The sequence below is a fragment of the Aptenodytes patagonicus genome, chromosome 2 (assembly GCF_965638725.1).
Source record: "Aptenodytes patagonicus chromosome 2, bAptPat1.pri.cur, whole genome shotgun sequence".
NCBI classification, from domain to species: domain Eukaryota; kingdom Metazoa; phylum Chordata; class Aves; order Sphenisciformes; family Spheniscidae; genus Aptenodytes; species Aptenodytes patagonicus.
The window spans coordinates 137296132-137310344 of record NC_134950.1 but is presented as its reverse complement, the minus strand read 5'-3'; the positions used below and the strand labels follow the sequence as shown (position 1 = coordinate 137310344).

The 14213-nt window shown below is 40.3% G+C and overlaps 1 protein-coding gene across 1 annotated transcript in view; it reads right to left on the bottom strand.

Annotated features, from left to right (window-relative positions):
- Positions 1 to 8592: 8592 nt before the first annotated feature.
- Positions 8593 to 14213, bottom strand: part of MACC1 (MET transcriptional regulator MACC1) — a 33544-nt gene continuing 27923 nt past the window's right edge. The window contains exon 5 of the mRNA XM_076332329.1: positions 8593 to 8808. Coding sequence (XP_076188444.1) covers positions 8593 to 8808 — 216 coding nt within the window. The remainder of the gene's footprint in view (positions 8809 to 14213) is intronic.

Genomic DNA, 14213 nt, shown 5'->3' with positions numbered 1-14213 from the left:
CAGGGTGTGAGGGTATCACCGACCCCTCACATGAGTGCACTACTGGTCAGGTGGAGCGTACTTTCTCCATGTGCAGTGAGATGCACAGATCCCATGTGCAGAGGATGCCCACAGTTTGGTTAGGTGATGGATATGTGTTTGGTTACATGACAGAAAAAATGCTCACTGTATACAGCCTGCAAATGCTTCCTGTGAAGAACCTGTGAACCTTGCTGCAGCCAAAAGACCAGTATTTCTTAACATACTGCTTCACGATAAGCCAGATAACTATAAAGGAAGCAGTGCCCAATGGATAAGGCCTGAACTAGAGTTTGGAAAAATCCTGGCGATATCCTTTGAGTGACCTTGAAAAAAAGTTTTTCTAGCTTCACTTTGCTTATTGTGCTTTTTCTCACTTTCCATTATTGGACATCACTGCACAATAGATCTTCAGCATCAAACAAGCCATTGATGTAGTTCAAATAGATAACAATAATAATCATCCAAGTAATAATAACCTCTCTTTTTCCCCACTCTCCTCTTTTACCTTCCCCTCCTCTCCAGACATACTTTAAAGTAGACAAAAATAAACTGTGAAGAGGGCTTGAAATGTGTTGATTGGCTATTAATGTCTTGTAGTGGTTGTGTCTTCCACATCCTGTATTTTGTTATATTTTCCTTCTCTGGTGAAGTAATGTGACACGAATTTCAGTAGGAGTGCAATAGTCCCACATAAGCTCCATCAACATTGTTCCTAGACTCCAACACGCCGAGTTTCTGTGCCAGTAGTGCTTACCTTTATGCAACCCAATCTCCAAAGTAAAATCCTACTTGTAAAAAGTCTTTCAAAAGGACAAAAGCCATGTGAGGTTAAAGGCACTGTTTAAAACAGGAGACTGGCCTTAACTACTGTGCTGCTGCTAGATTTCTTGGCTTAATTTATTAAAAAATGTATAAAATAGCAAGAAACCAGAAACCTGTGAGAAAGTGTCTTTTGTCTAGGGTCAAAAATCATCCTTCGTCTTCGGTTTCTGTCTATTAACAGACAGGACTATCATGTTTCTGTGTTTTCTTTTGATTTTTGTCTGGATATATTCTTCTCTTCTGCCTTCAAGTTATGCACAGGCAGATTTTTTGGCTGGGGCAGCCTGTGTCCAGGTTGTTTTCAACCTCATCAGGAATCTATTCCTGAGCAAAGAGCCAAACGAAGGGCTGGGCTCAGCCACTGTGGGACTAACAGGAGAGCATTGCAGGCGGCTGAGCAGAGGATGAGCAAGGGGTAGTGGCAGGGTTTGTAAAAGCCCAGCAAGAACCTACAGGGCTCTGGGGTGATGGGCATAGGGCGGTCTAGAGCTGGAGAGAAGCTCACAGAGGTGCTTTGCAGAAGGTAGAAAACCTGGGGAGCTGAGGCTGTTGGAGGTGGGGATTCAGCTTAGGAGGAGCTTTGGGGGGAAGGAGAAGGTGCAGAGGGTTGGGGGTCAGAGGAAATGGGGGTCTCAGAAAATACCAGGACCCAGGGTGGCGGGTGAGGGAGGGCGGCTGAGATGTGAGGTGGGGTGGGACTCCACACTGAATGGCTGCCAGCCAGGTCAAGGAGAGGACACCTCTGGGGAGAGGGGCAAGAGGTTTTGAAGGGATGAGCAAGCCTGGGAAGGCAGGCTGGTAACATGGGTCACAAAGGGGTCTGTGCAACTGAGGCGCTGATGTGAACTCTTCTAACCAGCACCTGCAGTGAGAAATGTGCACAAGACAGCTCCCACACGAGTCTGCACAGCTCGCTCTCATTCTCCCCATCTCAGCTGCACCATCACTTTTGCTTTATGGAGCAATATAGGCCTTTTGTAGGCAAATAAATAATGAGGAAAGGGCAAGGTCCATTTAGTTTTTCTACAGCACTTTGATATGTTTGATACACTGACATGCAGTGTATATGGACTGCCACTGAAGTCATCTTGCTGGATGAAGGTCTCCAGGTAAAGAGACTTGTTTGTATGTATGAAAATGGGACTTCCGACCTAAAACCTTTAACGATGCTAGCAGGCATATGGAGCCAATTCAGATTTCCATTTCTATGAGATAATCCCCTGGCACTAATGACTAAGGTCTGTAATTTATTCAGCAAAATGTCCCAACTCCCTCTTACTTTGTGACATCTTCTTGCTGGGTCTTCAGGGCTTTGGAATTTATTTTTTTTTTTAGATTTGATAATCCTATTTAACCCTCCAGCAAATGGGACCCCAAGGAGAGCTTTTCAGTTACACACAATTAGTTTTATAAGCAGCATTATTAAACCATCCATTAGCTGTTTTGTTTTTTTTTTAAACTCCTTTATTAATAGCAATAGAGGTTTTTGTATGAAGAATAGAGGGTGGCATTATATGAAATGGTTTCAGGCTCTAATAACATTTCCTACTTGTGAGTAGAATTAAGAAATGAGCTTTCTCGTATGAGATTTTGTTTAAAATCTGCTACTCCTTTCCCCCCTCATCCTTTCCCCCCTTCGTGTTTTCCCTCTGATGCATGAAGTAGGGCTATGTTGGATCCCGAGAGAGAAGAAAGGTCATGGGGCAGGGCCAGCACTGAGGAGTCTGGCTAGGTTGCTGTCTCCCTGCCTAAAGTTTAGGATTGTGCTCCCCCATTAGCGACCCCATTGCCGGAGGCAGCCGGTTGGAGGATCACAGCTCAGTCCAACCAGCTGCGCTTGGCACTTGAGGCCACGCACCAGGAGAGGGGCCATGGTTGTCGCTGAATAAATCGACGAGCTATTGCTGTGGCTGAGGGCAGAAGGGATGCAGGGTGCTAGAAAGGACCCCACTGGGATACGTGAGGATTGTGCAAGTCTCGTGTTTGTAAGGGCACTGGGAAAGTCAGGGTGAGAGCAGGCGCCTGCCTGCTCCAGCCCCACCAGCTCCAGGGGAGAGTGTGAGAAACAGAGCGAGCACGGGATAATATTTCTCCCTGCTGCATTTTCAGTATCTGGCTCTGTGTTATACAAAGCTGGTGGCTATACACAAACCACCACATCCACAAGGCATTTTTTCCATAAATTTGACTAATTGTCTTTTGCACCCATTTATGCTTTTGTCTTCGACAATATCCCGTAACAACGCATTGCCCAATTCCTCACTATGTGAAAAGGTACTTCTGCTTATTTTTAAACCCATCTCCTGATAACTTCATTGTTATGAGACATACTGAGCAGTCATTGCTTATTCACTTCCTCCCTGTCACTCCTGATTCCCTTTGTTCTCAGGGTATTGTATTTGACAAGGCTGTATTTTAGATCTTGTTCTGAATTTACCATAAAAGTAATATTTAAAGCTCTGAAGTTGTGGAGTGGAGCTGAATGCACTTCATCTTTGTCTGCCCTCTTGGGACTATTGTGCTGCCATCCCTATTCGTGGCAGGGCAGTTCATTTACATTTTAAAACCTGAGATTCAGAATGGATATGTAAATGGACCTTCCAGTCGGTATAGTAATTCCTGCTACTAAGTTTTAAATTAAAATCCTGATCATAAATTTAGGATTGAAGATATAAACTGTATTCCTGGACAATTTGTACTGAAAGGATCATAAGTAAATTTGATTTGAGAAAATTGAGATAAATGTTCAATTAAAACCAATCAGCAGTGTTATTTCTTTCTGCTGAAGGTTCAGAAGCTTGTGTTAGTTTTGACTGACCTTTTCAAACAAAGATTCACCTTTTCAATCTTACTTTCATGATTCTACAGCAAAAAAAGAGAAAATTTGACAGCATATTCTTGTGTAGGAGGCCTGGCTTCCCCAGCAAGCTCCACAGACAGCCCTCTTCTCAATAGTGAGTTCATTCTGTTTCAGGAAGAAATAGAAGCAAATTACTTTTGCTTATAAACATGCTAAAAGGAGTGTACATTCATCTTTTTAACACACAGAATTTTTAAATGAAGAAAAATGTGCAAAAAGGCATTGCTTATTTCCCTAGTATTAACAGAACCATGATCTTTCACCCCGTGGGCATCTTCTTCTTTTCTGTGTCTTACAAAAGCAAAATAAAATCCATGCAAGATTCCAGTGGGCAATACAATTTTCCTTTGTTTATTTTGTTTAAAAATATATACTGTAAGTTAAAAAAAATAGATTATATATATATACACATCAGCAACAAATATAAAACGGCACTTTCTGAACTAAGAACAATCACAGGTTATTTGAAGAACTGTATCCCATACTGTCTGTAGACATTTATTGACAGCAGAACTATCAAGAACAATGGTTATCACTCATGCTGGACTAACATTTTCTTTACATATCTACAGTTGTTCTAGGAGTTCTCCAGAGAATTTAACAGATCAGTTGGTGTTTCACACTAATGTGCAGAATACCATTTGCTATATGCTCTTCCTAGGGGGGGTGGAAATCCAACCCCCTTACTCTCCATTGTATTGTCTTTTCACAGGCAATTTTCATAGCTACGACACAAACAGAACAAAACAGCAAAGCTTTATATTCCTATTTGGTTCAGCTCTCCATAGCTGAACAAGCTATTAGCTGATGAAAAAGCAGGATCACCGAGTTTAGCTGGGAACATGGTATTGCCATCTGCAGTTCTAAATAGCCTTTACTATTTAGTAGATCATTGTTGGCTTGATCACTTACTGAGTCCAGAAGTACTTTCAGAATAGGTCTTTAGAGTCAACTCAACACAACAAAATAGAGTTGTTCCTTTGGAGCTGCTTAGTGTTTGCTTTTCACACAGCTTAGGTTTACAGGAAGAATTTGTGAAAAACAGTCATTTTCAAAAAAAAAAAAAGACTTAGGAGACACTTACCCACCTCTTCCAATTTTTCTGGCCTCAGTAGGAGGAAGGATGGCTGATACCTCTTTCCCTTTTCTTCCCTGGACTATTCCATGAAGAACGCCCCTCAACCTGCAGCTTGCTCTTGGCATCTGACCTGCTGCCTGGAGACTGGCTTGGGGAGTAGCCCTCTACTTATATTTTAAAAGAAACTTCTTTTTCCTTCCCTAAACCTCTGCTTTCCAAAAAAAGCAAGTGAAACCTAAGGAACTGAATCCTTCCCCAAACCCAACTGGAGGACTGGAACTTATGTGGGGGAATAATTTGCCTTTTCTCTCCTGTCTCAACAGCTACTAATTTAGAAATATGTCACTGCACTGTGCCATTAAATGGCATGGAGCTGAGATGCCTCTGCACTGTAAACAGCAGGAATGGCTTCCAACTTCATTGAAAAAACCCCAGCATTTTTAGTGTGAGTGACAGTTAGACTTTCCTTCTGCTGCCCACTGTGGAAGGTGTCTGTCCCATTCAGGTGCAGCCAGACCTGAGGGAACCATTTTTCCAGCTTTCATGGGTAGGTGGAATCGTAAAGCAATCAGTGCGCTCACAAGTTTTTCGTTTGCTTAAGAAACGTACCTATTCAGAGGTTAGAAGGATGGTGAAAGAGTTTTTTTCTGCCTACACACACAAAGGGAAATGGAACTGGCTGACACAACTCTTTTTCCCAGGCTACACAAAGAAATTGGGAAACTGGAAACAGAGGGTCATTTAAGGCAAGGACCAGGGGCTGGTATTTTTCCTTGTCTCCTCCTGAGGAGTTGTTAATCTCATCTCGCTTCACAGACACCCAAGAAGGTATGTGTGCAGGCTCATGGGAAAGCTGTTCTCTCTTGACAGGGTGGGAGGAAAGGAGAAAAGGTCAAGAACAGTGTGTTTACCAAAGCCATGTGCTCCTAGCTGAGTGCTGCCGCTGAGTGCAGCTGCTTCCACTCTCAGCTGGCATTTTGTGGTTTGAATACTAGAGCACTAAATAAAATACAGAGTTTTGATACCTTTTTTGTTTTTAATATATCCAGCGTGGGCTGCTAAAGTAAATAGAATATTGCACGAGTGCACATTTCATTCATATGAGCAGAAGCTTAAAGCAAAAACGGGGAGCGCAATTAGCAACCAAAGCCCACAGTCAAAGACCCTGGAGTATGGCACAACTACAGACAGATATAAATTCCCTTTTAAAGAAATATACTTGGAGGACCAGTTGCATAGTTCTGCAAGCTAAGGAGAACACTGACTCACTAAGTCAATATTTGCTAAATCTACTGGGCCAAATTCAATTCTTGTTCAAGACAGAAACAACTGTGCAGTTGTTTCACAGCAATGAAAGGGCCTGGCCATGAGAATAACGGGCAGCAGCCTCTGCTCCCTGAGCACTTCTCTTCCCAAGTTCCTGATCACTGGCCACCTTCTCAGGATGGATTGTCCTTCAGACACGGCTTTGGGCAGCTTGTCCTTCATATTTGGTAGAATCACACAACTAGGAATGGGTGCTTCTGGTAGCTTTTCCCCCTCTTTTTACTAGTAGTTCAGTCCTGTGTTTTCCTGTTGTTATTACTAAGGTATTACTTTCTTTTTCGATAGGGTGTGTAGTAAACACACATTTACTAAAGGTAAGAAATTACGATGAGCAAAACAAGGATGGAAGCAGAGACCTGTCTTCAAAAGCAGGAGTAAGCTGAGTTGCTTAGTTGTTGCAGCCAAGTTAACAAAATAAAAAAATAATAAAAAAAAAATAGTGGCTTAACAGGGCCTTAGGTAAGGGAGCATGACCTGCCAGGATGCGTGAAGATCAGCTGGTGAGAGAACATGGTGAAGCTGAAAGGTTTGCTTCACAGTCTGCTCTGGCATTTCAGCTCTTAGGAAACAAAAAAGTATTTCCCTGCACTTTTAAGCAGGGAAATGGTGTGTGACCTGAAGGAACAGCCGGTCTCTGCACTGAAGTACAGATAACAAGAAAATGTCATTTTATATTTTCCCTGCAGCTCTTTTTAAAACTGCACAGGGCAAGATATAAAATAGGTGCTAGCACATGAAACAACAGGGAGCTCTGATAATCTGACTCCTTTTTCTCCACCTTTCCTTCATCAGCAAAGACAATGACTGTTCTGTGGGCTGAATTCCTCATTCTGTTGAAAATCAGGAGCAAGTCCACTGAAGCCAGATAGCTTGCACACATGCTAATTCAGTCATGCCCTGATGCTAATGGGTCTTTTGGTGATAGAGCTTTCCTATTACTGGAGCAAGTGCTCTTTCCTCAGCCTCCTTCCTGAGCTATGCATGCTTTGGGAAAGCTTAATGCAAGTAGAAAAGAAAGCAGGTTGGAGGAAAGGGGAGGGGAAGAAAAATGTTTAAATGTTAAATCACAAGACATCCCTCCTTAGTAGAGATCAACAGCGGAAGCACAGGTTCTGGACTGAAATGCTACTACTTTGTGGTTCTCCTGAAAGAATTTGGCTTTGTCTGGTCAACTGTAAGTGATGGCAGAATGCCAATTTTGTTTTCAACTGGTTGTCATGAGTATTTGCTGATGTTTCTGAATGAACGTCGCTCAAAGGTGCTCAAAATGCCTTTAACCTTTTAGAACTACCATATAATTAAAAATATATTTAAAATCTTATGTTAAAAAAATTAAATAAAGTTGGTTAGCCTGTAGCTATTATTCAGCCTGTATTTTCTGTATTTATAATAAGCTACTCAGTAATTTAAAGATTTTTATTGATAGTATTTAAGCAGGGTTCTTTTCAGAACATATATAATTAATTGTTCCATAAATAAATGAATGTAAAAAGCACCCCACTGTTGACTTTTTTTGAGACAATAATAGCCATCACCCATATTCTTCATACACTAAGGTAGAAGAAAATGATCAACAGAAGTGGGTATGAACTGTCTACAGCCCTTGTACCTACAAAGCCACTCTTCCCTTTTTCCCTATTTAATAACAACAGAGTAGGAATATGCAAATGATCAGAGGGATGGACAATGTACACCAAGAAGGCTTCCTGAATTTTCCTGAATTTCTGCTCAGCAGAATCTAGGTAAATTTGCTGGAATTAAAAAAAAAAAAAAAAAAAAAAAAAAAAGACAAACCCGGTTGAGTTACATCAATGCATCAATGAACCAATCAAAATCAATCACCTTTGACAATTAAATTGCATGTCTCTCTTCCAGTCTCCAAAAAAGACACCAGAAGCTGTTTTGGAATGACTGAGCAGCACACAACTGTTTTTTCCAGGTGCAAAGAGCTGTTGAATTCCTATTTTGTGAGAAGGGGAGATGAATTTTGTCCCAGTTGAGGACAAAAGAATCCAAAAGTTTTTTTCTAGGCTACCCTGCACCCATTGACTTGGAGTCGAGGGTTTTGGCATCAATTAAAATTATGTATTTATGTATTTAGATTATGTATTTAGATTTTAATACCTCACTGAAAACTATGTAAATCTAGGCCCCACAGGCCGAGCTCATCCATGCATAGTTCTGTTTTTAAAACTGATCTCCACCTAAAAGTCAGTGCAATCAGAAATTGCTCCTTTTGGAAACTACATTATACAATTCAAGTCATTTTTGTTGACCTCACTAGTTTAATCTCCCACTCTTTTCTTATTTACTCAGTAGCCATTAGCAAGCTCTGGCAATCTGTAGCTGAGAACCGTGGGGCTAGACCCAGCATCAACTCAGGTAAAACAAACTGCATTCTGTCTTGCTCTGCAAGCATCACTGAAACACAAATATCAGCAGTACAGTTTCCCAAGAGATTTTCCCAAAAACGTATCTTGGTAGTCTATTCTTCTTCCTCCATTTTGGAGAAAGCACTTGCCCGTAACACCTCCATGCAGTTCACAAGAATCAACGTTCCAGTTAACTCTCGCCAATGTTTTGTTACTGGGTTTTTCATCTTATCCAAGGCTGATTGCAGGTCTTGTAAGACATCCCTGTAACTGTCTCCATAATGGGCACCCCACGTGTAGAGAAAGTCATATGCAGGTTTCCACATCATCTGCAAATAAAGGAGGGGAAAAAAAAGTTTTGTTGTAGAAATTGAATTATTTAGCAAAAAATCTAAATCTTTCCAGTAGCAGAAGTGTCATGAAAAAGAAAAAAGAAAATAAGTTTTTGATCCCTAGCCACACTGAAATGCTTTATCATAAAAGGTATGTTATTATAAAAACTCCAGTAGCCTTATGTACTTCATTTCTATGAAACTTTTAAATTCTTAAAGGGTTAAATAATGGAAAGACAAATTCTTCATTCAGATGACTATCACCAAGTCGAAATATATCCCTGTCTGAAAGTATAACTCAAAGCACGGGGGTGGAAGGAAAACACTTTTCCCCTTGGTCATTTTTGCAATGCATACACCCAACAGCAGTTTCCCTATTTGGAGTTTGACTGTGCTTTTGATGGTTAATGCCTCCCTTTGTCTCATTAATCAACATCCCACTGTCCCCCTACTTAGCCTGGAACTTTTAAATGTGCTTCTTATCTTTACAAAAATTTTTTCTGGTAACAGCAGCAGGAAGACAATCTATCTCTAAGATCTCCGTTTAAAAAAAGAAAGAAAAAAACCCCAAACACTCCAAAAGCAGGAGAGTCAAAAGCTTTTATAATTAATTTTTTTAAATCAGGACATGCAATTTAAAGTGTCCTGCAAGAAACAAAGAAAAGACACGTTACCAGTGCTCTTTATTTTAAACTACAATATGTTTATTTTATGCCAAACAAATATGAAACAGATCCTTAGCAGGTGTAATTTGTCATTGGTCTAGTGATGTTAATTAAGCCATGACAGCATGATTCAGATACCAGGCTGGACTTACATCTTTCAAAGTGCTGATGTCCAGAGTAAGTTTGCTCAGTTTACAGACAAAAAGATTGTTTTCCCAGCTGCTGCTTCTCCAAATTGAACTTGGGCTATTGACTTCCTAGTTTCCCACCTCTCATTGGCAATAAAGGTCTTGCAAACAGCAATTGAGTTAGCAATTGCAGGGATGATACACAAAGCCACAAAGAAACCCATCATTTTCCTAAAAGGTACTAGCATTTGCTGGTATAACAGAAACACAGTTATGCATAGTAATAAAAGCATATGGACTGATGTGTGCACATTTATATATCTACAGAAGTGATCGTGAAGTCTCTTAATTCTAAAAGGGTTTTTTAACATCTTTTTCCCTTTTAATGGAAAAGCAGTTTTCATGGTTCTGAAGGATAATTCAGGAGGAAATTGGTTACTTCCTCAATATAATCCTATGAATTTACAAATGATACACAACATAAAGCTCGACTTCCTTGATTTAAGCTTTATTGACTTGATCCCTTGAGGAACTGAGTAGCAGGAGAATTTCTTTGCTCATAGTTCTGAGCTTTTCTCCACATTTGGGCTAAGAACTCCTGACTTAACCCAAGATTGACCCTACTGTAGTTTCTGTAAACATCTCCCTCAACTTCTGCTGCCTTTCTCCCCCATCCCCAAATGGAAAAACCCATCAAACTCATATCCCCAGTAGAGTGCCTCACAGTCTGATTAGTCTGGTTTCTGCCTTTAGTTTAAGCTATAAAAAAGTGCCTATGCTTTCAGTGAAGTTTCTCATTTTAGGTCTATAGGAGGGAAGGGTATCGTCATTTACCCAAAATAAATGGTGCCTACTTCTCGCTTTAAGCAAGTCTATCTTAAGTCATAACCATAAGGTTAAAAAGAAGGAAAGAAAAGTAATTTGGTGGTAGGTGGGAAGAAGGAGAGTGATTAATTCTTTCCTTTTATTAGACAGGCTGTATTGAAAAAGAAGTTTGTAATGTAGTACTGTAAATACTAGATATTACAATACATTTTAATGAAATAAAGCAGCTCGCCACTGTTGTATTTATGCTGAGAACAGAAAGTTTCCATATTTCTATTTCTAGCTTGATAACCAAGGTAACCAACAAGAGAAGCTGGGATTACCTGATATTCTACTGCTGGCTATGCCTTTTCTCTGTCTCCTGCTTCCTTTCCTTATATTCCTGCTGGACCAGGCTATTTGAAGGATTGGGGTACAGCCTTCTGTCTTCACTAGTATGTGAAAAGACAGTGAGTATGAAAAGATGCTATGCTTTGACTTATGCTGAAGGTCAGTCTGACACTGTGCAATCAGAGAATTGGCTGAAATATGCCTAAGATACAAACCCTGCTTTCCTCTACTCTGTCACAACTGATTTTTTTCCCTGGGACAAAGGAAAGGAAAAAAAAAAAGGGGGGGGGGGGGGAATCAAAAGCTTTATAAACTGGTCATCAGTGATGCATGATTAACTCAGCAGTAATCTACACGCTCACCACACTGAACTAACACTGCAAACCAGGCTTCTAAGGCAGGTCCTTCTCCGCATCCACATACTTTAATGCAATGGCTGAACTGAATTGCATTTGACATTCCTGAATTATATCAAAGCAGATTTTCAGGCAAAATATTAAATCACTGCAGCATGCTGGGCAAGTCTCATCTCAGCTGCGTGCGTGAGTTTTCCCTCTGCTCCCACTGCCTCTGCTGAGTAGGTAATAATGATACCTACATCCTCCGTAAAGTGATTTGGAATTTACTGATGAAAAGCACTTCAAAATCTAGGCACCAATTGCATGTACCTCAGGTTGCCTCTGTGATCATCTGGGAGAAGATTTCTCCCACTAAGAAAAATATTAAGTTTAAAAGCAGAAACATTTTTCAACCAATCAATCCTCTTGATGGTAGAACAGTCCTTGATGGGTAACGAATTGGTTCATGTTTTCAGATAATCCTCAATAATTAGTCAAAACTTATTACTCCCCCATCTTTCCTGTTTTCACACCAACAACTGCTATCAATGAAAAAGTTTTTCCATTAGAAAACTCCAGGCTGGGATAAGATGGTTTTAATCAGGGTTCCTTTATACCTGCTAAGTAAATGTGATGATCAGCAATCATTCTGAAATCAGTCAGACTAATGCTAAACTTGTAACAATGCTGGGGGCATCTCCAGGCAGGTATGAATTTACACTGCATTAGCTACATTCGTTTTGCATCCCTGCTGAACAACATACACAAAACTTTATAAACAGAATATTGCTTTCTGTATCTAGAGGTTCAATTCACCAGAGCACTGAGAAATTCAGAGGTCAGAAGAAAGCACTGAAATTCAGTAGAAAGTACTGAAATTTAAGGTTAGATTCACAGGACAGTGAGGATGCTGAGTGTTCACATGAGATACTGGTGCTAGAAACCTGGTGTGCTTTGAACTCACAGCTGTGTGGACAAGCACTATTATGAAGCTCACACAAAACCAATAAATTCCCCGTGGGCCCACCCTAAGCCGTGAGAAACAACATTAAAAAAAAGCAAAATTCTGATCTTTGATCGCTTGTTGAATGTTCTCTTAAAGAATAGAACATACTCTATTATTGGCTTTTTTATGATGAATTTGACTGTACTATCTTCTGGCAGCAGACACTGTCACTGAAAGGCAGAGAATCTTGTAGGTGGTTTATCATAAAAATAATGTTTAAAAGTCTTGAAAATAAAAGAATAGAGTGTATGAGGCAGAAGCTGGGCTTCATGGGCATAGACACTCATTTAAAACAAAGTAAATATATATTTTAATATATATTTATATATTTTTTTAATATATAAAAATAAATAGGTACGGTGCTGGAGAAAGAGTTTTAAGGTTGTTTTAGTTCTTCTGTCTGTTAGCAAAGCAGAAAACATTTCCGAATACCATGGAGACGAGTAGAGTCGCACATTGTTTAGGTCTATAATTCCTTCTGTAGAAAGCTGGGATTTTGTCAGAAAAACACAGAAAGCTTAGTAAGTAAAACAAAATCTAGGAAGTTAGACAAGGCACTGCATAACTGTAAAAAAAAAAAAAACCATAATGGAAACGACAAGCATTCACATTCTGTTTGATTTCAGTATTTTAGAATAAGCTAGTGGAAAAACAGAGCCAATAACAGGATGATATTTTTCACTGAAAGAGAGTTGTAGACTAGGGATTGGTAGAGCTGAGAGTTTTATGAGAAAAAAATTTAAGGAGGAAGGTGCATCCAGGCACAAGTAATGTACCCAGAACAACTAAAAAAAAAAAAAAAAAAAAAACCACAAAATAGCTCAAAGAGAAAAGCAAGATCAGAGGAGGAGGCAGTGTTTGCAAACAGCAGTGATAGAGATAATTTTGCAGAAAAGTGCAGAACCTTGTAAGTAAATGTATGGAATTTTGGCCAGATATTGATTGTGGAGGGAGGGTGGAGCATTCAAAGGGAATAAGAGGGGGTGGTTCACAATTAGAGCAGAAATTTCTTGATAGCTATCGCCAGGCAGATAAAACTGAGATGAAAGGTTCGCTGGATTCAGACTGTGGAAAGGAGGATATGTTTGGCAGAGAACTGGAAGAATCAGCTACAGGGAAAGAAAAAGGAAGAAAAAATTATCTTGAGTAGTTGTGAACCTGTGAATGGGAGATAGTGATTCCTTTGGTACTGAGAGGTGAGAGAGAAGGGATTTAGGCTAGATCATGTGCACTACCTGCAATAATCAGGGGATGATAGTACAGGCAGAAGGAGAGTCGAGCCTGAATGTAGGCGCTCAAGGCAGCAAGGTCAGCTTGAGCATCATTCAGCAACACTTATAAAAGAGGATGTTCAGGGTAAAACCCAGTCTGGGACCTAGAAGTCATTGGCACACAACTCTGTGGGAAACAGTGGATCTACTGCATGCTTCAGTGTTAAAGTAAGAGTAGAGAAATGCAGGAAGCAACTTGGCTGCCTAGTAAAAGTGTGCCAGGAGCACAGGATGGCCCTCAGCTCAGAGGCATGGACGAGGGCCCACCCTCAGTCTTGTGACATATCTGACATTGCATGGATGCCGTGGGTACCTCTGGGCACCTCAAATGGCACTAGAGATATAATTAGGCACCTAAATTGCTCCTTAGATGTGTATGCAATAAAATACATCTGAGAGGACAACTTGACTTTTATTTAGAACTCATACTTCTGTATAAGCAGAGTGCTTTACAAAGGAAAATAAATAGCATGACCTACCTGACAAACTATGAAATTAAAACATGGATTTGCCATGTTCATATAATAGGACAGAAGTGGAACTGGTGTCAGAGCTTCTAACCTCTTGTCATGCTACTTAAGCTAAATGATGACAAATATTACACAGGTGCAGAAAAGTGTTAATAGTGAAGGTAAGCTTCCTTTCAGTGGAAAGAGCAAAAGCTGTACTGAGGGTGATTTGAAGTGGCTCCTGCAAGGACTGGATGGTCTTCCTCACTGTGTCTGAAATGACAGCAGAGGAGCGATTAAGATTAACAAGTGGACAGGACAATACGAAGGGACTGAAAGTGGCCCTTGGGGTGGGAGTAAAGAGCTGAAGCTCAAGACAGAGACCAGGAC